Raw genomic sequence first — 23,955 nt, forward strand, 5'->3', positions numbered from 1 at the left:
ATGGACTGACAAAGGTGTTACATGAGGAAGCATTTGACAACAATGCAGTAAATATTTCAGGTGCATCAAAAAGCGTGCTCATTAACCAGCAGACAAGATAATCCAGCACAAATTAGTGCATAAAAGGTCACCAAAATGAAGTATTTGAACCTCATAATTAAATACAAAAGGAGGAGAAAAACTGCAAAAAGGTCCACTTTTTGAACCCCCCCCCCCTCCCTTTCAATAGGCTGGCTACGGACCTGTATAATGAATATTTTCTACCTTTAAGAATATTATTGACATTATAAAAACATTAAAAGAATGAACACAAATGGGAGTATGTGAATTACCATAAAAAAAATTATATATTCCCTGGTTTTAGCAAAAACCAGCCAAGGCTGGTTTAGACTAATTTTAGCTGTTATAGCAAAGTATGTAAATAAAGTAATTAAATATTTAACCACCAAATACAATTACTGTCATATGATCACATGTTCTGCTACAGGAAGGAAAACAATATTAATGTTTGAAAACAAAAATGGAGGAAATACATTTATGATTACTAGAAACTTGTTTTAACCACTCCTCTGTGATGATCACTAAAAAAATTCCTTGTTTTACGCAAGAACACTTTGCAATAAAGCTCAGTCTGATTCTGATGTAATTTACACGAATGAGGCGTTTGTGGAAACCATGAACCATCACAAACACACTCACACATAACACCCATAATAGTGTTGACAGATGGTTCTCTTCACACATTTGCCAGGAACTTGTTTTTGTTGACACTCCAGTGTGGCCTTTCCTGTTTTTTTGGTCATTAAGAGCTTTTGAGAATTGCAGTAGATTTTCCAAGTAAGTGTCCAAAGCATGCAGCGGTGTTTGGGTTGCATGATAAATAGTGTTATGCATTGCATCGAGGACCACAAATGCAAATTGTTGCATATTTTGCATCATTTACGTTCCATAAGTGTGTCATCAGTGTCTCACTTCAATCATATACCAACAGCCTGCCTTGACAACGGATGTTTTAAATTTGTTTACTTCAAATATTGTGTCAAATAAGCTATTTATTTTAGCAAATTTGTGTACTGTCAGTAAAATGCATGCATGCATAAATTGCATGCATACAGCATTGCACGAATGCATTTGCATTATCTTGACATCACTTTTGTCATTTTCATTGCAAAAAAACAATCATTTGTGCACCACTATTTAATACATTAAATTATTGAATACGTAAAAAAATTCTAGGGTTGTGAAATCCCAAATGTATTCATATTTGGCAGATGTTTATGAAATGGTTTGTGGTTCACAGATCATTAAAAATGTATTACCAAACCATCACAGTGCTTACTGGACAGCACTTGTGTTTACCAGAAAGGAAACACAGAATCTAAATAATAAAACTACTTTATATTGGCCTTTTTGGAAACATCGGAAACATTGCACATTTTACTACAAATGCATTGCTACAAAAACATACTACTGCGAATCATAAAATCAGAATGCATTATGTTTGGCATTTACAAAAGAGGTTGCTCAGAATACACAATACAAATTATATCCTTTGTATGCAGCCGCCATCATAACTGCTGCATAAATGAACCACCACTGGAGATAAATAAAATCACACTTAAAATGAGGTTACAGGAAGATTCCCAAAAGCTGTGCAGAGTTAAAGAAAACCAAAGTCCCACAAATTCAGATGAGAGTATAAACTAAACACAAAACGAACATGCGAAGAGACATGTTCACGTATTTAAAAGTTTATCACAGTCCTGCCCATGATCTGAATATCGTCGAAGGGGAACAGAGCCAAAATCTGTAAAACAAACGAGAAAACGTTACCACATCATCATCATCATCATCATCATCATCATCATCATCGAGGGGAATTATACACTGGAAAACGTCAACATGAAATGGCTCTTGATTATATCCATCAGAACTGATTAAACCATCTTACATCATCATTGCCATAAGCCAGATCCAGGGCCGTATCATCCTCCATGTTTCGGATCATCTTGTCGGCTCCGGCCTGGCACAGACGGTTGGCAACGGCTGCATCCTGTCTGCCCACTGCCAAATGCAGCGCAGTGCAGCCGTTGAACATGGCAGCATCTACATTTGCCCCGCTGTTGAGAAGCAGATTTACCGTGGACACATCATGCAGCTCGACGGCCATGTGTAACGCCGTCTTCCCGCTCGTACCCTCCTGAGTGACACGAGAGAATTTGCGAATGAGGAAAGACACAGAAAATATGTGCAGTGATGAGACCGAAGGATTGCAGCGAGCACCACAAATCAGGACTGGCTGAAAAACGGCTCACCTGCGTGTTCAGATTCACACCTTTCTTCATCAGGAGCCGCATCAGACGATGTTGTTTGTGCATGGTGGCCACATGGAGACACGTGACACCTACAAAATAAAAGACTCCCCATCAGATTTCATGTTTTACGTGAGATTACAGGTGGAGTTCAGCCTAAAGTGGAACTGCGTCATTATTTCTCACCCTCGTGTCGTTTCAAACCTGTATGCGTATGTATATATATATATATTATTTTTTTTAAGTGGAACACAAAGAAGAACTTTTCAAGAATCTTCACGAGGCTCTTTTCCATTCAACACGTGTTTATAGTGACCATGACAGGAAAGCTACTAAAAGTACATTCTGTACGTGTTCATTTAAAAAAAAAAAAAATGTACGCAATTAATCGTGCAAAATAATGGAAATAAAACAAATCAATACATTGACTTCTAAAGCTGCTTTTTGGTCCGTCAAATCGAATGTTTTTGAATGATCTGAATTATTGTATTTATTTTATACACACACACACACACACACACACACACACACACACACACACACACACACACACACACACACACACTGGTATTATATATATATATATTTTTTATTTTACCAACCGGGCCTGTGGGGCCTGTGCCCAGGGGCCCTTGACTACCAGGGGGCTCTTGACTACCAGGGGGCCCTTGACTACCAGGGGGCCCTTGACTACCAGGGGCCCTTGACTACCAGGGGCCCTTGACTACCAGGGGCCCTTGACTATCAGGGGGCTCTTGACTACCAGGGGCCCTTGACTATCAGGGGGCTCTTGACTACCAGGGCTCTTGACTACCAGGGGCCCTTGACTATCAGGGGGCTCTTGACTACCAGGGCTCTTGACTACCAGGGGCTCTTGACTACCAGGGGGTGCCGTGGGCTTTAAGGCTGCGCCATCTAGTTTGGTGACCCCCGAAAACCCTTTTGTGCATGTACAACAAACACCCCCCTACCCCTCCCCTCAACAACTTTTAGGTGGAGGGGGGCCCTTGGAGATAATTGGCCCCAGGGCCTTTGCAAGTATTATAACTCTAGAGAGAGTGACATGTGTTTTGCAAATCTACCACTTTCACATTCACTGTAAGGAAAAAGTTGTACTGTGTCATTGATTTCTGTCTAACATCTCCTTTTTCTTTCTGCAGAAGGTTTGGAACGACACGAGGGTGAGTAAACGTTGACAGAATTTTTTTTATGTTACCTCTCCAGTTTTGTGCCTCCAGCACATGGGCGAGTTTGTTGGGCGAAGCGTTGTGGATCATCTCATTGGCACAATCCCAGAAGCCATGTTGGCAGGCCACGTGAAGAGGGGTGTTTCCATCCTGGTCCTGGAGCTCCAGCGAGACGCCCTTCGCCACCAGGTCTTTCACTATGCTGTGCTGGTTCAGATATGTGGCGAGATGCAACGGGGCCTGTAGACGTCACAATATAGTTCAATTAGCACAACCAATTGAAGAAATACGTGAAATCTGCTTGAAAACATGATTTTTGCTATTCTGTTTGGCAGTGCTAGTGGTGCAGAAATCGCACACGTCACCTTTAACCTAAACATGTGAACCAAAACATGCTTTCGCTTTTGGTGCGACCGGATACGCTGGGTTATCAGAAGCACAAGGGGCCATCCCCACACCTCAAATGACAACGAAACCATCGGAGCTTGAAACTATGATGTTTATGTTCATAGTTCAGAGCTTTGATTATATTATGGCTATAATGCAATAACACATTTCACTTAACAACAAAAAGGAAGGATTTAAGTTCATTCATTCCAAAGAGGAGGGAAATGCAAATGCTTACTCAATCTGGGAGTTACACTCTGACTGTGTGAAAAGGAAATCGGTGAGTAATGTGGCTAATGGCCTGGCGTTATTTGATTACGTCGTTTTTGGGAAGTCTGCCACAGAGCAACGCTTGTATTACTCACAGCCTGACGTGCTGACGGTCAGATTTCTGCTGCGTTTCCTTCAGACTACACACTCGCACTGAATGATGCACTTTAAGACCTTCTGACCCAAATCTGACATCCTTTTGCTCAACAAAACTCAACTAGCATCAATGTGCTGTTAAAGGCAACATGAGACAGCACTTCCTTGCGTAATGTAGCGTAATTTCGAGTGAAACAGGATATTGAAAGACATTTTTTTGGGGCTTTTTCCTTTTTTAAATTATGATGACTTATAAACCCATAAAGACCAATCGTGAGCTCTGAGGTTTTGAATCAATGATATACAGTGCTGTGAAAAAGTATTTGCCCCTATCCTGATTTCTTCTGTATTTGTGTATATCTCATACTAAATGCCAAATACGTTTTTTAAAAGATTGTTATTTATTGAAGCAAAAAAGTGATCCAATACCAACTAGGCCTGTGTGGAAAAAGTATTTGCCCCCTTAGTTACTAAATCCCCCAATCTATGAAACTGCATTCATTATGGGATTCAGTTGGACTAGACACACCCAGACCTGAAACAGGTGAATAACTTTTTCAGCAGCATGAAGATTGCTAAAAGGTTTCACCCAGTAGCACACTAGGTCAAGTTCAAAATAAATTCCAGAAATGGTGAGGAAAAGGTGATTGAAGTCTGGAAAGGTTTACAAAGTTATTTCAAAGGTTCTGGGACTCCAAAGAACCTCAGTGAGAGACATTATCTCCAAATGGAGAAAACTTGGCACAGGAGTTAACCTTCCCAGAAGTGGCCGTCCTTCCAAAATTCCCCCAAGAGCACAGCGACGACTCATCCAGCAAGTCACAAAAAGGCCAAGGACAACATCCAAGGAACTGCAGGAACTCCCTCACATCAATAAAGGTCACTGTTCATGACTCCACTATCGGAAAGACACCAGCCAAAAATGGCATCCATGGAAGAGTGGCGAGGCAAAGACCACTGCTAACCCAGAAGAACATTAAGGCTCGTCTGAATTTTGGCAGAACACACCTTGATGATCCTCAAAGCTTTTGGGAGAATGTTCTGTGGACTGATGAGTCGAAAGTGGAACTTTTTGGAAGACGGGTCCCGTTACATCTGGTGTAAATCAAACACAGAATGCCACATAAAGAGCATCATGCCTACGGTCAAGCATGGTGATGGTAGTGTGATGGTTTGGTGATGCTTTGCTGCTTCAGGGCGAATTGCAATAATTGAAGGAAACATGAATTCTGCTCTCTACCAGTAAATCCTAAAGGAGAACGTCCGGTCATCAGTCTGTGATTTTAAGCTCAAGCGCAACTGGATTATGCATCAAGACAATGATCCACATCATAGGAGTAAGTCCACCTCTGAATGGCTCAAAAGAAGCTACGTTTATGTTTTGGAGTGGCCTAGTCAATGTCCAGACTTGAGCCCAATTGAGATGCTGTGGCAGGACCTTAAACAGGCAGTTCATGCTCAAACCCTCCAATGTGATTGAACTAAAGCAGTTCTGCAAAGAAGAGTGGGCCAGAAATCCACCACAGCGTCGTGAAAGACTGATCTCCAGTTATCAGAAGCGTTTGTTGCAGTTGTTGTTGCTAATGGTGGCACAACCAGCTATTAAGTTAAGGGGGCAGTTAGTTTTTCACATGGGTGATATAGGTTGGATAACTTCTATTTGAAAACTGTACTTTGGTTTACTCAGGTTGTCTTTGATTTATGTTATGTCTCATATGAAGGTCTAAAACTATTTTGTATGAAAAATACACAAAAATATAAGAAATCAAGAGGGGGGGAAATACTTTTCACATCAATGTATGCCTCAGTAGAAGCCATCAGTCGGTGTAATATAAAATAATTGTGTGTAAAAATTGTTTATCAGCAAAATTTGTGGTTAAGAACTACACTACCCATGATGCAACAGAAAAAGATCCACCAATCAAGAGAATTGAAGCTAACAAAGTGCGCCAAAAGAGCTCTGCAGCGATCAAGTCAAACTACTTCATACTTGTATGTATCAGAATATTTTGCAATAAACTTTTAATATATGGTTTCTATAATTAAAATTACCATCTTAAACTTAAAGTTGTAAACATAACCATCGTTTTTAGCATTGAGAATGTAAATAGGGTACATTTTAATGTCAAAATGTATTAATTAAATTAAGATAAGAGATTTAATGTTACTCTATTAATGTCATAATGTCACTAAATTTTTTTTTTTTAAGATTTAGGGATTTAATTAAAAAAATCCATCAAACTGAATTGAGTAATCTTTAATAAAATACATATTTTAAGTTTTATAAAGAGTGAATGTAAAAGGTAAAAATGTCCCATTTCTGGAAAAGTTAAAAATTAAAATAACAAAATAAAACAATATAGTTGAAGGTCCACAATGCATTGTCGATGCTTTTCCCTTGATATTGCAATTGCCACTAATTTCAATTAATAGAATTAATCAAATTAATTATTAATATTAAAGACTTATTTATGGGTGCATTAACTGCACACAGTTCTTTTTATTATTATTATTATTATTATTATTATTCTTTTTTATGTAGGCTTCATATCCAAATAAGTGTTTCAACAGCTTCAAAAACACATTAAATAGAAAATGACATAGAAAAACGAGTCTCAACATGATTAGACCTACAATTAGTTAATTGTGACAGCAGTAATTTTAAATCTCAATTGTTTATTTGATTAATTCAATTGTGCAGCCCTACCTGGAACTCACAATGTTAAAAATTCCCCAGTACTTCCTGGTTTTCCATGATAGTGAGAACCATGAATTTTAATTGATCTGTTGACGTAGCCACATTACAGCTTCTCTCAACCAAAATGCCAACATAAACGTCAATAACAAGTTTCCTTATGCTTTTCAAACTACAGAAACAATCATGCGTATGAGTGTCAGAGGGCGTTTCTCCAGAAAGCACCTCGATCTATTGCTACTGGATAAACCCCAAATTTCAAAATAACAATTGAAACCAAAGCCGTCAAACGAGCGTTACCCCGATCGTGCTTTGATATGCGCTTGGGGAGTTTCCCCTCATAAAAGGAAACAAAAATAACCAAAACTCATTATGACATCCGTGCAAGATTTCCCACAGCAATTTTTCTGTTCCTTTAGGTCCTTATTCTTGAATTTACGTGTAAATGGTTCATGAGTGCATTCTTACGTATATTGTTGCTCTGAATTGAACGCCACAATTTTATTAAAGGGATAGTTCACCCAAAAGGCAAAATGTTAAAGGACTCAGTCACCATTCACTTTCATTGCATCATTGCATCTGGAGTGGAATGGTGGCGGCGTAGTGGGCTAAAGCACATAACTTGTAATCAGAAGGTTGCTGGTTCAACCCCCACAGCCACCACCATTGTGTCCTTGAGCAAGGCACTTAACTCCAGGTTGCTCTGGGGGACTGTCCCTGTAATAAGTGCACTGTAAGTCGCTTTGTATAGAAGCGTCGGCCAAATGCATGAATGTAAATGTAAATCTCCATTTGTGTTCCACATAAGAAAGATGGTGAATAAATGGGTACATGTTTGGGTAAACTAACCCCTTTATTATTTTAAATGAATGAGATATGCACAGGATCTTAGCAGGATACCTGATACAAGTTGTTCTGAATATCCAGCAGGTCTCTTGGAAACAGTTCAATCAACTGATGTGAAAAGTGTTGCTCTTCATGGATTATGGCCAAATGGAGAATCCTGAAACAACACAAGAAAGTTGCTTTAAACCCCAGTTAAACACTGCTAACTAAACTTTAAACGCCCAACTGTTAAAGAAAGGAACTTCAAAGAAACCACAATCTAAAATAAGCACCTTTCGCAATGTGTGATGGAAAAAAGTAGGCTGGATGATACTGAGAAATACTGCACACAAATGTGACAGCGGTTCACTATTGTGCAACACTGGAACTTTTAACCATATTCATAGTATTCATATCGGCGCTCGCCTCGTTATCGAACAATTAAAGCTTTTAGATGGAGCCGTTTTGGTTACTAGAATTCTAGTGCTGAAATGCAGCTGATTTGAAAACAAAGATGAGATGATAAAAATGCTTTAAGTTGCTTTAAAAGTGGTTGGGTAAAGTTACATTGCACACCAAAAGAAACAGTATTTTGCATAATAAGAAGAAAGAAGAAGCCTGTCAAGAAAATGTCCTGGTCGATGGTCGTCTTTAAACCCAAATCAATACAAAACTTTGTGAAGTCATATTTTGCATGAAGAAAGTAAAGCCTATTTTAGGACCATTCAGAATGTGACATTATTTTCAGGACACATTTTACTCTCAATTCTCATCACTGTAACGCAACGTGGAAGTTTTACTTTTATTATTTGCATAGTTTTTGATGATGATGATTCTCATTACCAAAATGAAGTCATTTTTATACTGAACAACAGTAAAAAAGAAGCTGTTGTACAATGATTTCGACAATTAAAATCAGTGAAAATGAAAGGTGGTTGTGATGAGGAGGAGGGTGGGGACGTGAGGACAGGCGGCCGGCCCTGAATCGGGCTAATTCAGGGCAGCCGGGAGGGGGATAAAGACGAGTCGGAGGTGCCAGTTTGGGAGAGAGAGAGAGACGCACACGGCCATGCTGTATGAGTGTGTGTTTGTTTATGTTTGTTTGACGTTGAGTTTTACATTAAAAGTTACGTTGACTGTTCAGCCGGTTCCCACCTCCTCCTTACCCCGTTACAGTGGTGCCAAAATCTGGGAGGGAGGAGGGATGCACTGTCACGGAGTCCTCGCCGCTGCTGTCAGGCAAAGGAGCAACCATGGCCGTCTGCCTGGGGACGGAGGGGTTATGCCGGCCGCCGAGAGCCGGAGGAACCACTGCCGTCCACCGAAGAAGGGGAGGAGTGGTTCCGTCCACCAGGGGCCCGAGGACTCGCAGCCTTCTGCCAGAGGGCGGAGGAGCGGTTGTGGACCGGGCAACAGCATGTCCGGGAAGCAAGTTTTTCGCTCTCCTCTCTCTGTCTCTCCACCTCGCTCTTTCTCTGTCGCTCCCTCCCCTTGTCTCTCCCGGGGCTCCAGAAAGGCGGGGAAGACCTGCTGGCAGGCACGGCCGGAAGGACAACGCCCCCTCCAGGAAGGGAGTGGAGTGCGTCATGCATCCCCAGCCTGAGTCCACCGATGGAGGAGTGTGATGAGGAGGAGGGTGGGGCCAGGCCGTGAGGACAGATGGACGGCCGGCCCTGAATCAGGCTAATTAGCCACATTGCGTTAATAAGAATATGTAACTGTCGTGAAAAACAATGGCACAATGTAAAAAAAATCTTAAAAGTAGGCTTCATTTTCTATATGAAAATAATATATATATATATACAGTATATTATTGGTTTCTTTTGATTTTGGAGTAAAATAGAACAAAAAAAAATTCTTGAAAGATTTGATGAGAATTGCCCATAAAGGTTTTGCACTGTAACATTAATTTCATACCAATTAAGCACTTTTATTAAACAAATTCTCATTACCATCATAAGTCCTGATTTAGTATTAATTTAAAGTTTTTTTGTTTTTGTTTTTATTCCCCTTATTTTAAAGGGTGATTCTAATACATTAATACAGTAAAAAATACCATTACAACAAATATTACCATGAAGTACATATATATATATACACTTTATAATGCTAATAACATATATCATCATTACGTTAATGTTGCATTACAGTAACGAGAAATATATTTATTTATTTATTTAATTTTTTGCATTACGATAATGATGTGCCAATCGTCATGGAAATAACGTCACAATGCAAAAAAAATTTAATGTTCTAACAAATAACAGCACTGAACTCTACAATTTAAATAATATCTAAAGTCAATGTATTATTATATTTGCATTACAGTAATTAGTATGACAATAGTTTGAATTACGATCATGAAAATCTTCCTTTTCTTTATGCAAAATATTAATGTTTTATTCTGGGTTGAAATATGACCTGGACATGTTCTTGATAGGATTCACCCACTTTTTGAATTCCAAAACGAAATATAAATAAATATAAATTCACTCATTTACGTCACGGAGCTCTCAGCTGTATCTGAGTCATGAAGAACCAGTAAATGAGGAGCATGAAACACAAAATGATTCTCACACACTCATTGGCTTCTCTCAGGTGGATCATTTCTTACTGCATTCCCCACAAGTGTTAACCAAAGGCTTAAAGTTTTACAGTAAGCCAGAAGGAAACAGGTAAGCTAGTGGTTTCCGAGTGTAAAAAATGCAAAAACATCATTTAGTTTCGCCTCATGTGAAATGTACGAAATGTTTCACCCAACAATAAAAATTCTGTCGTCGTTTATTTTTTATGTCATTTAAAACCCATGTGATTTTCATTTTAGGTACACGAAAGTACTTCATACTTCATACAAAAGATTTTCAGTGAATAACTACTTACTTTTGTATAGCGGTCTATACAAAAGTAAGTAGTTATTCACTGAAAATCTTTCCCTGTTCCTCAAACAAAGCTATCAAATGGCTTCAGGAAGCTTGGAACATAGCACGTGTGTATGCGTCACATATGTTTATGGTGCTTTTGAAAGCTGTGGTCACCATCCACTTCCTTTACATGGAAAAGAGCAACGTGAACATTCTGCTGAATATCTCTTCTAGTGTTTCACATAAGGAATTAAAAACATTTGGGGGTTGGAACAACATGAGGGCGAGTAAGAGGACATAATATGAGAGTTTCAAAGCATACTACACCTTTACTGTAAATAAATACTGATTTAAGACAACTAGCACCTCTCAAACGAAAGTGGAACAATAGTCGCTAATCCGGACTGCCTGGGGATTTCAACCGACCTTTGACATTATTTTGATTAAGTACTGTAAGGTCTTTACTCCGATGACACCTCAGGGGATGAAAACTGATTGTTTTATTCTTGCAGACAAAGCAGCCCAAAGGCAACCTGTGGACAGACTCTTACTAACAACAATCCGATTTACATCCTGGAACGTGTCTGCAAAACCAATGAAGAAATGAAAGCAGGCTAACATTAACCAGCGTGTGTAGCGTGCCCACTTGTGTGGTGAACGTTTGCGTATGTTGTAGCACATATGTTGCCGCTTTTGGTGTAAAGGTCAATGCTTGCATAAACATGTTTATGGCATGTGCGCTCTCCTGGGGGTAAAAAATATTCAAAACAAAAGCATGCACTTGCACAAAACCCAGCCATCTGAATGCCTTTTCTGACCCAACGAGGGGGAATTCCACAGCGTGTCTGCATACTTCTGCTTTCTACTTCTCGTGAGCCATAAACAGCAGATCAAGTTTTTAGATGTCTGTTAACTGACGGCAGCGTTTAAGCAAAAAACCCTGCTAATGTTATCACCGTTACAATCATATGAGAGTGTGTCACTCGAGAAACTCAAGCAAGATGTAAAAAGTGAAAAAGTGTTTCAAATACAATTTCCAAATGTTCTCAGTCTACCAACGTTTTGACCCGTTAATACAGAAAAACAAATGAAATCTATTATAATATATCTAAATAGCTGTATTTGTGTGTGTGTGTGTGTGTGTGTGTGTGTGTTTACCAAGATCAATATTAGGGTGTTTAATGTACTCTCAATAATATGGTGCCATGATCCGGACACGGAATAAAATAATAAAACCGGTAATTCTGACTAATATATATATATATATATATATATATATATATCACAATTCTGAATTGCACAAAATAGTCACAATTATGAGTTTAAATCTCAATTAATTTATCGCAGACTTTATATTTCACAATTGCGATAAAGTTGCAATTGCATGATTGTGACTTTATGTAGCGCAATAGCGACTTCATATCTAGCAAGTGCGACTTTGTATCACGCAAGCGCGACTTTGTATCACGCAAGCGCGACTTTGTATCACGCAAGCGCGACTTTGTATCACGCAAGCGCGACTTTGTATCTCGCATGCGCGACTTTGTATCTCGCATGCGCGACTTTGTATCTCGCAAGTCGCGACTTTGTATCTCGCAAGCGCGACTTTGTATCTCGCAAGCGCGACTTTGTATCACGTAATTGCAACATCTAAACTTGGAATAGTACCAATTGTGAGTTCAAATCTCGCAGTAGCGACTATTTCTCGGAATTGTGACTTTATATTGAACAAGTCCAGCTTTATATCACTTATTTGTGAGTTTATATGTTGCAATTGTGGTTCTAAAGTCGAAATTGCAAGATTAAAATTCGCTTTATATTTCACAACTGCGATAAATAAAGTTGCAATTGTGTGATTGTGACTTTATGTAGCGCAATTGCGACTTTATGTCTTGCAAGTGAGACTTTGCATCACGTAAGTGCGACTTCGTGTCACGCATTTGCAATTTTAGATGTTGCAATTGTGTGATAAAAGTCGTACTATAGAGAAAAAGTCGCAATTTTGAGTTAAACATTTTTATTACGTTATTGAGAGTTTATATGTTGCAATTGTGGTTCTAAAGTCGAAATTGCAAGATTTAAAGTCGCTTTATATTTCACAGCTGCGATAAATAAAATTGCAATTGTGTGATTGTAACTTATGTACCACAAATGCGACTTTTAATCGTGCTAGTGCGACTCTGTCACGCATATAAGAGTTTATATATATATAAAGTCACATTTGAGGCAAATAGTAACAATTGTGTGTTTAAATCTGCAACTTTATATCACATAATTGCGAGTTCTAAGTCGAAATTGCAATATTTACAGTCAAAGATTTTTTATTTCACAATTGTGATAAATAAAATTGCGACTTTATCATGAGCGACTTTGTCATGCGTTTGCGAGTTTTGATGTTGCAATTGCGTAATATAAAGTCGAACTTGCAAGAAAGTCACAATTCTAGGTTTAAATCTCACAATTGTAACTTTTTCACGGAAGTGCGGCTTTACATCACGTAATTACGAGTTTATATGTTTCAATTGCAAGATTTAAATTCGCAGCCTTTCTATTTCCCCATTGCGATAAATAAAGGTGCAGTTGCATGATATAAACTCGCAACTGCAAGTAATATTCGCAATTGTGAGTTTAAATGTCCCTTTTGCAACATTATCTCGCAATGGCGAGTTTATATGTTGCAAATGTGCGTTATCAAGTAATTTATTTCTCTTAGTTGCGATTATCGCAATGATTTTTCTAATATAAACTCACAATTGCTAAAAAATAGTTGCAATTGTGAGATTGGTTCTCGCAATTGCACGTTATAAAGTCATTTATTTATCACAATTGAAATTATCGCAATTGCGACTTTCTAAAGTACAAATTGGGAGATATAAAGTCAAAATTGCAAGATTTAAAGTCGCAGACTTTATTTCTCAAAATTGCGACTTTGTATTACGCAAATGCACGTAATAAAGTCATAATTGTGATTCTATCACGCAATTGAGAAATAAACACAATTATGATCCGTGACAAGATCCTGCTTCCATACATGCATCTACGTGCTTTGCACTAGAAGCTGCCATGCTTAACCTCACCTAAGCGTTCTGTCATCATTTTCTCACACCCATGTTGTTCCAAACCTGTATTTTGTACATCCGTATAACACAAAGGAAATGTTAGGCAGAACCTGAGGAGCTCATAACCTCAGTCCCCATTCACTTTCATTACATAGGAAAGAGCAGCGTTGACATTCTTCAAAATTTCTCCAAACTAAGCAATTTGGAACAACATGAGGACATTTTTCATTTTGGGTGAACTAGCCACTTATTGCTTAGTAAAATACATTCAATGACCTCATAAAATACTCTTTAAACACATTTGAACTGCATTCAGGTGATGAACTAATAAATGAAGTGACGTTTAACGTACGTGTCTCCATCTTCTGTAACAGTGGTTAAGAGATTCACTTCCTCCTCCGTGTTTTCACAGTCCGTGGGGGTTTCATATTCAGAAATGCTGCATTTCCCGATGAAATCTCCCAAACTGTCCACTGTTAACGACGAAGACGCGTATGCGGAGTCCAATCGCTCTTCTGTGCCGCAACTCGATTTATCTTTCTCCTCGGAACTCTCCACACTCCAGTACGGATCTCTGGAAATCGATCTGTACGAGTCGATTCCCGAGTCGATTCCCGAGTCAATCCGACTTTCGTCCGATTCATGTTTGCGCTCTTTCTCTCCGCCGCACCGCGACATCTGAATTCGTGCCGTCAATGTATTAAAGTAAAAACATAAACACTTAAAATCACTGTTACATTATGACACCAAAGAGATTCGCTTTTGAGGCTCATTCCACCACAGATGACTCGGTTTGCGTCTCAAACTCCAGGTTCGAATATAGAACGCTTCACAATAGCTCTTTAAAATCGCGGTGTATCGTTTATCCGGTTTATCTAACAACCTCAAATAAAAGTGTATCGGGTCCGTTCCCGGTCAAACACAGTTAGTAAATGAAACTGCTGTGAGCACTGTGAGATTAATAATACACGGGGAAGCGTAAAGAGGGCGGAGTCAAAGCGACGCTGTTATTGTCCACACTGGGAATTCCCCACAGGGAGTGGCATATGGAGTTATATATGTGCCACAATTCTGCACGTGCAAAATTATATTTTGAGTGCACAAAAATGTTCTGCACGTGCCAGATGAAACTGAGGCCACAAAATGCTATTTTGCATGCGCTTGAACTCAAAACGTAGTTTTGGAAAGCAGTGTATCGTCTTGCAAAGATACAAAGTTAATGTACGAAAATACATTTTGCGCTTGAATAAAGTTTATTTGTAAGTGCTCAGAATTCTTATTTATTTATTATTGGATTTTCTCCCCTTTTCGCTCTAAGTCCTCGTGGTGGCGGAGAACGAATCTGAGTCGCCTTCGCATCTGAGACGGTCAATCTGCGCGTCTTTTCACATGGCTTGTTGAGCGCGTTACCGTGGAGACGTAGCACATGTGGAGGCTCCATGCACAACTCACCACGTGCCCCACTGAGTGAGAACCACATTATAGCGACCACGAGGAGGTTACCCCTAGCAACCGGGCCAGTTTGGTTGCTTCGGAGACCTGGCTGGGGCTCAGCATGCCCTGGATTCGAACTCACGACTCCAGGATCGGCAGTCTGTGTCTCCACTCGCTGAGCTACCCAGACACCCAGGCCAGAGTTCTTACATTTTGCTTTCTCTTCCTCCCCACCCTGCATGCAAAATTCCTTTTTGCATGCTCAAAATATCATCTTATGCACGCATAACATTTTTTGTGCTCTCAAAAAATTATTTTGTGTGCCCAAAATTGTGGCACAAGCATGACGTCAGAATGGCAAACCCATATCGTTCCTGATCCAGTCCAAACTCCCCAAACAACCCCATGGAATCTCCTATATTACCTGGTTCTTTCTTCTGGACTCCCAACAACTTCCTTGAACACCCTGTGACCTAAAGTGAATGCAAACCCTGCATTGTGACACAAGGTTAATTTAGACATTTAAGGAATTCCCAAATTTCACAGACCTGTTGCAATTGACTAGATGTGGTGTCTAGACAGAGTCATGTGACTTTCATCTCATAATAACAGCAGAATTATTGTCATGGAAAATTAAATATCAAGACCAGCTGATTTTTGTATTTTATTTTATTGCAGATCTTTGATATTTACAACAAGTACATCTTGTCTATTGACGAGATATTATTATGGGAGGTGCAGAAATGTAAAAAGTTAAAATAATACTATATGTATATAATATTATCCGCAACAGTTCTGTTCTATTAATCATATATTATTTCATTCCAGGGGTCTGTTGAATGCTTGATTCTGATTGGTTGACTGGATGTTCTAAGGCGTGTAATTATTTTCCAGTCAACGTGCAGCTCAAGTTGTTCCAGGTCTACTAATGAAAGCAAACAAAGACATTGGTTAAGCACATCGGATAAGAATGACAAACAATGTCTATTATATCCAACACTTATTCAAATTTCAGTTGAAAAGCTCTTTCACTCTTGTCTCACCCACAATGACGGACAGGCACGCTGACACGCATAGGCTATATGTGCGCGTGCACACACACACACACACACACAGAGAGAGAGACACTCCACACACACACACACACACAAAGAGAGAGAGAGACACTCCACACACACACACACACAGCAAGAGAGAGAGAGAGACACTCCACACACACAGAGAGAGAGACTCCACACACACACACACACACACACACAGAAAGAGAGACACTCCACACACACACAGAGAGAGAGAGACTCCACACACACACACACACACACACACACACACACATACACACAGAGAGAGAGACTCCACACACACATACACACAGAGAGAGAGACTCCACACACACACACAGAGAGAGAGAGAGAAACTCCACACACACACAGAGAGAGAGAGAGACTCCACACACACACACACACATACACACAGAGAGAGAGAGAGAGAGAGAGAGAGACTCCACACACACACACACACACACACACGCGCAGAGAGAGAGAGAGAGAGAGAGAGAGAGAGAGAGACTCCACCCACACACACAAAGAGAGAGAGAGAGAGAGAGAGAGACTCATACTGTGACCAACAAAAAGAGCTTTAATGTAAATGCACCCGCGTGACTTGATCAATACAACAGTTGCTGTATTATCCAAAATAACTTTTAATATCTGTGGAATGCACCCTTTCACCTCCACCCTTTCACTCACTCTCACACCGGACGGACACACACACACACACACCCTGAACAATGTCTGAAGATGTGGTAACCATGTATAAGCAGTATAACTGCACACCCGAGCAGGGGCGTTTCTAGGGTACGTGGAATGCCCAATTCTCAAAGTCCTCAGGGTGGCATAGTGAGAACGAACCATATTACAGCGACCACGAGGAGGTTACCCCACGTGACTCTACCCTCCCTAGCAACCGGGACAATTTGGTTGCTAAGGAGACCTGACTGGAGTCTCTCAGCATGCCCTGGATTCAAACTCGTGACTCCGGGTGTGATAGTCAGCGTCTTTACTCGCTTAGCAAGGATTAGCATTTGAATGGAAGACTCTTGACTCTGTGACGTCCCAGTTTCATCCTCATCATCATGTTCATCATGTGAGCAGCACTGCTGTTGTCCACGAGCCGACAGAACAGAATTACTGTACTCGTCTTAGTTATAATAGAATGCATAAAATAACTCAACAATAAAACGTAGTGCATGTATTCTGCATCTCATATTGTTGCTTAACTTCATTTTAACGGACACAAAAACAGTCTAGATGTAGAAAGATGATGTTTGAAATGAACCTCTTCAGTAAGGGGCAAATGCCCCCTAGATTTGATTTCCTGGGGCATTTTAGCCCTTATGAGGGCATTGTTGTCCCCGAACCATTTAAAACATAAACTGTCTCATCCGTTTATCAAATACTTATTGAAAGACGTTTTTAACACTGATATTTTACCTCTTATCATTACATTGAAAATATAATGAATTAATTTAAGCCATAATACGCACAACTATGATTTTAATGAAATGTGAAGAGCTACATCAGATTTTCCAAATATGAATTAATTATGAGTGCTTTTGTGTGTGTATGTGTGTGTTTATGCGTGAGTGTGTATGTGTGCATGTGTGTGTTTATGTGTGAGAGTGTGTGTGTGTGTGTGTTTGTGTATGAGTGTTTGTGTGTGTGTGTGTATGTATGAGTGTGTGTGTTTGTGTGTGTGTGCCGATGTGCGTGCGTTTGTATGTGTATGAGTGTTTGTGTGTGTGAGTGTGTCTTTGTTTGCGTGTGTGTTTGTGTGTGTGTGTGTTTGCATGTGTGTGTGTTTGCATGTGTGTGTCTTTGAGTGTGTGTATGTGTGTGTTTGCATATGCGAGTGTGTCTGTGTTTGCCTGTGTGTATGTGTATATGTGCATATGTGTGCGTGTTTGTGTATATGTGCATGTGCATGTGTGTGAGTGTGTTTGCCTGTGTGTAAGTGTATATGTGCATATGTGTGCGTGTTTGTGTATATGTGCATGTGTGTGAGTGTGTTTATGTGTGCGTGTTTGTGTATATGTGCATGTGTGTGAGTGTGTTTGCCTGTGTGTAAGTGTATATGTGCATGTGTGTTTGAGTGTGTGTATGTGTGCGTGTTTGTGTGTGTGTGTGTGTGTGTGTGCGTGTTTGTGTATATGTGCATGTGTGTGAGTGTGTTTATGTGTGCGTGTTTGTGTATATGTGCATGTGTGTGAGTGTGTTTGCCTGTGTGTAAGTGTATATGTGCATGTGTGTTTGAGTGTGTGTATGTGTGCGTGTTTGTGTGTGTGTGTGTGTGTGTGTGTGCGTGTTTGTGTATATGTGCATGTGTGTGAGTGTGTTTATGTGTGTGTGTTTGTGTATATGTGCATGTGTGTGAGTGTGTTTGCCTGTGTGTAAGTGTATATGTGCATGTGTGTTTGAGTGTGTGTATGTGTGCGTGTTTGTGTGTGTGTGTGTGTGTGTGTGCGTGTTTGTGTATATGTGCATGTGTGTGAGTGTGTTTATGTGTGTGTGTAAGTGTATATGTGCATGTGTGTGAGTGTGTTTGAGTGTGTGTATGTGTGCGTGTTTGTGTGTGTGTGTGCGTGTGTATATGTGCATGTGTGTGAGTGTGTTTGTGTGTGTTTGCGTGTGTCTCTGTTTGCCTGTATGTGTGAGTGTGTTTGAGTGTGTGTATGTGTGCGTGTTTGTGTGTGTGTGTGTGCGTGTGTGTATATGTGCATGTGTGTGAGTGTGTTTGTGTGTGTTTGCGTGTGTCTGTGTTTGCCTGTATGTGTGAGTGTGTTTGAGTGTGTTTGTGTGTGCGAGTGTGTCTGTGTTTGCCTGTATATGTGTGTGTGTGTTTGAATGTGTGTATGTGTGCATGTGTGTGAGTGTGTTTGCGTGTCCCAAATTTTTTATTTCAGGGGCATTTTTGCCCCAAACCCCCCTACATTTCTGACTCTGTACTAATATACTAGTAGAAGCCAGTAACCTATTCAGGTAATTTAATGTACAAATGTATTTATATAATAATATTTATTATATAAATACATTTTATATAATATCATATTTCCCAAACACCAATGTGATTATAGTGAACTTTACGACAATAAAAGAATCATCAGAAAGCATTTTTTTTTATTTCTGGGTAATTTTTGTCATATTTGGTGCCTTTTTTGCCTTAAATTCCCCTTTTAAACACACTGCTTTTGTTCAATAAACTTCATTACCAAAGTGTTTTTCATTTTGAATGCCTTAAAATCACAAGAAAGAGCAAGAACTGGCAATGAACTGGGCTGCAGTAAGATTGAATCAGTTGGTATAAGGGCCTCCCTGACTGCAACTGAAACCCAGCCGTTAGGTCAGGCTCTGAATGACAAACTAAAATAGTCAAAATGAAAGTGGGACTCATCTGTTACACCTTGAATACCATTGAGACAGATCAGAGCACAAGTCTTCAATGAAACGGTTTCATTGAAGGCTTTGTCCAGATGTGATCCTGCTTTCAGAGCTTCAAATGTCCTTTTCATTGTAAATAAATACAGCTAATACCCACAGAAAGTAAGAAATGTGTTCTCTGATGTTGTCGTTTCACATCCTCATTTTGTACACATAATTTGGCTGTTAAAAGATAATCCTGCTTCACTCAATAAAGTGCAAAATCTCCCTCTGGGTCAATAAACGCTCTTTATTTAAAGGTACCATAATTCTGAGTATATAGAGTCTAGACATTGCAGGTCAAATATGAGAAGAAAAGTGATGTTTGATTGAAATAGACTGTATATACACTATCAAAAAGTTTTTTTGCTTTATATTACATTATATATCATTATATTCTGTTTGAGGCTAAGAAATATAACACCCTCCTTGGTGCATGTTGGGACTGCTGTGCCAGGGGAATGTCACTCAAAATTTTTTAGCATTTTTTAGCACTTAATTGTTGATAAGAGTGTATCACATGTCATTTCCTGTTGCCAGTAGGTGGCGCTATGACTATAACTATAATGAATATTGGCATGTAGAAGTGTTCAGGCCGGGACTCAGATTGGACATTTTATGTTTGAGTTACAACAACTTCCTGTTTCATGGTGAAACATCAAACTTTGTCAGGCTGCCACGGACACGGTGTTCAAAGAAAACTCAAAAGATTTGCAATTTAGCATCGCTAAGGCCTTTAGATTAGATGGACCAAATATAAAATAGATCTGATGAAATCTCTAGGAGGTGTTCGTTAAAGTACGAGGTCTGGAAATGGTTAAAAACTGAGCAAAAATTGAAGAGATAAATCACAATGGCTGACTTCCTGTTGGGTTTAGGATATGACTCTAAGAGACTTTTTTGTACGTGTTGACATGTTACACATGTGTACCAATTTTTTTATGTGTAGGTGAAACGTGGCATGAGGGCTGCTTCGTTAATATTTTGTAGGTGGCGCTATTGAGCCATTTTGCCACAATTATTTCTAAAACCAGTATCAGATGTACATTTCCCCACTTTTGAGATGTGTGCAAAGTTTCATGAGTTTTCGAGCATGTTTAGGCCTCAAAAATGTGTCTCGTTTCATATCGTACTTTGTCAGGCCGCCACAGACACGCCCTTCAACGACAACTCAAAAGCTTCATAGTTTAACATCACCAAGGCCTTTAAATTAAGTCTCACTAAATATAATGCTGATTAAATCTCTGGGAGGACTTTGTTAAAGTACAAGACCTGGAATTGGCTGTTGCCAGTAGGTGGCGCTATGACTATAACTGAATATTGGCATGTAGATGTGTTCAGGCCGGGACTTTTATCAAACATGTGAAGTTTGGGGCAGATTGGACATTGTATGTATGAGTTACAACAACTTCCTGTTTCATGGCGAAACATCGAAATTTGTCAGAACGTCACGGCCGAGTCGTGCAGTGAAAACTCAAAAGCTTCGCAAAGTAGCATCGCCAAAGCCTTTAGATTAGAATAACCAAATATGAAATATATCTGATGAAATCTCTAGGAGGAGTTCGTTAAAGTATGAGGCCTGAAAATGGCAAAAACAGCCAAAATTGAAGAGAAAAATCAAAATGGCTGACTTCCTGTTGAGTTTAGGGCATGTTTTGTAGGTATTGGCATGTTACACATGTGTACCAATTTTCATACCCGTAGGTGAAACGTAGCTTAATGCGCACATCGTTGAAGGTACATAGGTGGCGCTATCGAGCTATTTTGCCACACCTAATTCTGAAACCCACATCAGATGTAAATGTTCACCACTTCTGATGCTTGTGCAAAGGTTCATGAGTTTTCAAAGTATGTTCAGGCCCTCAAAAATGCGATTTATTTGGGAAAAAAATAATAAAAGCCTAGAACAATAGGGTCCTCGCACCATCGGTGCTCGGGCCCTAACTAGAAATCCACTCCAGGGGGCAAATATCAAATATAAATAAAAATACATTAATTTGTTACTGTTTTTAACTACATTAAACAGCATCTCATATTTTCAAAGTCTTAGTTTCAACGAGCAAATTAGCTCTCTCGAGGACATTCATGGAAAACTTGGTCCTTGATATATAGTAACTAGTGGAACCAAATCTGTTTGGCATTTCAAGTAAAACCACATACTTAAATTAGCTGCTGCTTGGCCTGGTTGTGGTTAGCAGGGGGTATTTTGGTCCTTTCCGCTATGCAAATTCATCTCAATTCAGCTATCTCTGGAAAGTTTCACTTGAATGGTTTACTTCAGATCACACCACATCATTCAAATGCAGTTGTGTTCAGCCATTCTGAATTACAACTCTGTTCAGAAACTCCTTGATGTTTAATCAATATCATTGTGTTAAATAACCCAAAACATTTTAATCAGCTGTGGTTTCCTTGCAAGTTATTTAATCAGTGTTTTTCCGCGTAGACGCATAAACATCGTTGAAATCAAGAGATGCCTGCTGAGCCTTAATTAAATGATAATCTGTGATGTCACCTTGCACTGATCCCAATTGATTAAACCATAATACGTTCAAAACATACCAATAAAGATATTATGCATTGCATTGTGTATTTAGTTAGCTGAGAAATACTTCATAGGAGCTACTTGTCATAAGTGCTCTCTCCTGCCTACTGCGAGTTATTTACTGTCATCTGCCATGTTTAGGGCTATTTAAACACCTGTACAATAGTGTATGACTTATTTGAACATTTGCCTAACATAACCAACTACATTTACCATCTTGTTTGAGTGTGATCCAATTGCGTCTGATAGAGCATTGCTCTTGCGATTCAAAGGACTGGCGTACGAGTCCTGAAGAGCATGTGACTCAACGTGAGCAAAGTGTCATAGAAGCTCCACAAAATGATGTAGGTGCTGCAGCAATTGCATATTTCATCAGTTTTATCAGGCTTAAGGTTTAGGTTTAAGGGAGGTTGGTTTTGTTGATTTAATACGAAACACTGAACTCACTTTTGGCGCCACACAGTGGACATTTCACCTCAGAACTGCTACGATATGTGCAAGTACCACCTAATAGTATTTAGCAATGATTGCAAAGATTATATTTTGTTCATTGCTTAGCAATGACCTCTGAAGCAATCCCCGAGCCAGTCCCTGTGTCATGAGTCGCACTGGAAATGGCTCCTCCTCTCGCTGCTAATGTACTGCGGCGTGATCGCAATGACTTGGTGCTAGATCACATTTACATTTATGCATTTGGGAGATGCTTTTATCCAAAGCGATTACAGTGCACTTATTACCGGGACAATCCCCCCAGAGCAACCCGGAGTTAAGTGCCTTGCTCAAGGGCCCAACAGTCACATCTTGGTGGTTGAACCCCTGACCTTCTGGTCAGCCTCAACCACTGAGCCACCACTGAGCCACACAAAGATCACAATGGTGACGCGTGTCACTTTCGACAGCGCTTTCGATAGCCCATGTTCCAATGGCTACATATACATCCCAGAGGCCTTCCTCTATGCAGTCTACCTCATGGAGTGTTGGCACTATTACTCATGCAACAAACTCCAATTTAAAATGGGCCTGGAGAGCGTTGCAGATTGCGTGCAACAGATGCAGCAAGCCACTCCTTGTATATGGTGGATAGTCGACGGACGTGGCAAGTGACGCATTACTGCAATGGGGATGCTTACATGACCACGCAGGTTTACCACGAGCGTGTCAACATGCATGTGGTGGAAGCAAAGTTTGATTATGGGAATTGTGGCGTGGAGATCTCGAAGAAACTCGCGTGACTCGAGCGCTTCCCAGTGACTAAACAATGCTTCACAAAGTGCTTTAGCTTCGCCAACGTAGTGTCAGAAAAGTCATTCTTGACTCAAAAAGAGCGGTTCTTCGTGGAGAGCGAGGGACAGGACGATTATATGGAAGCCCCTGAAGGGATGCACCTCAAGAATGTAAAATTCACGCAATACATGCTTGTCTTCTCAGAACCAGATCGTTTGCCATGGCACGCATCTCAATGCTTTATTGGTTGGCGGCATCGCTAACTTTATCATGGCCTTTGCGGGTGTTAACGGAGTATCGTGCGCCGTACCTTCACTATCATGTCGAGTAATTTTTCGGCTTTGACTACGTAGCAACCAATGGAGTGCGTACTCCGGGTAGGGAAGGAGGTATTGGCCCAAGTGAAGGAGTTCAAGTACCTCTGGGTCTTGTTCACGAGTGAGGGGACAAGGGAGCAGGAGGTTGGCCAGAGAATCGGGGCAGCGGGGCGTATTGCACTCGCTCTATCGTACCGTTGTCACAAAAAGAGAGCTGAGCCTGAAGGCAAAGCTCTCGATCTACTGGTCAATTTTCATCACCTATGGT

General features: G+C 40.0%; 1 protein-coding gene and 1 pseudogene across 1 annotated transcript; one reads left to right on the forward strand and one right to left on the reverse strand.

Annotated features, from left to right (window-relative positions):
* Nucleotides 1-866: 866 nt before the first annotated feature.
* LOC127623621 (NF-kappa-B inhibitor epsilon-like) lies at nt 867-14,665 on the reverse strand. Its single transcript, XM_052098033.1, has 6 exons — nt 14,045-14,665; nt 7,848-7,950; nt 3,529-3,739; nt 2,316-2,404; nt 1,952-2,200; nt 867-1,807 (listed from the first exon to the last, which is right to left on the reverse strand). Exons 1-6 carry the CDS (start codon nt 14,368-14,370, stop codon nt 1,745-1,747), a joined length of 1,041 nt encoding a protein of 346 aa, XP_051953993.1. The 5' UTR covers nt 14,371-14,665; the 3' UTR covers nt 867-1,744.
* An 8,354-nt stretch (nt 14,666-23,019) lies between these two features.
* LOC127623967 (transmembrane protein 151B-like) lies at nt 23,020-23,701 on the forward strand (annotated as a pseudogene).
* Nucleotides 23,702-23,955: the final 254 nt, after the last annotated feature.

This window comes from Xyrauchen texanus, chromosome 30 (assembly GCF_025860055.1).
Source record: "Xyrauchen texanus isolate HMW12.3.18 chromosome 30, RBS_HiC_50CHRs, whole genome shotgun sequence".
In the NCBI taxonomy this organism is placed as follows: domain Eukaryota; kingdom Metazoa; phylum Chordata; class Actinopteri; order Cypriniformes; family Catostomidae; genus Xyrauchen; species Xyrauchen texanus.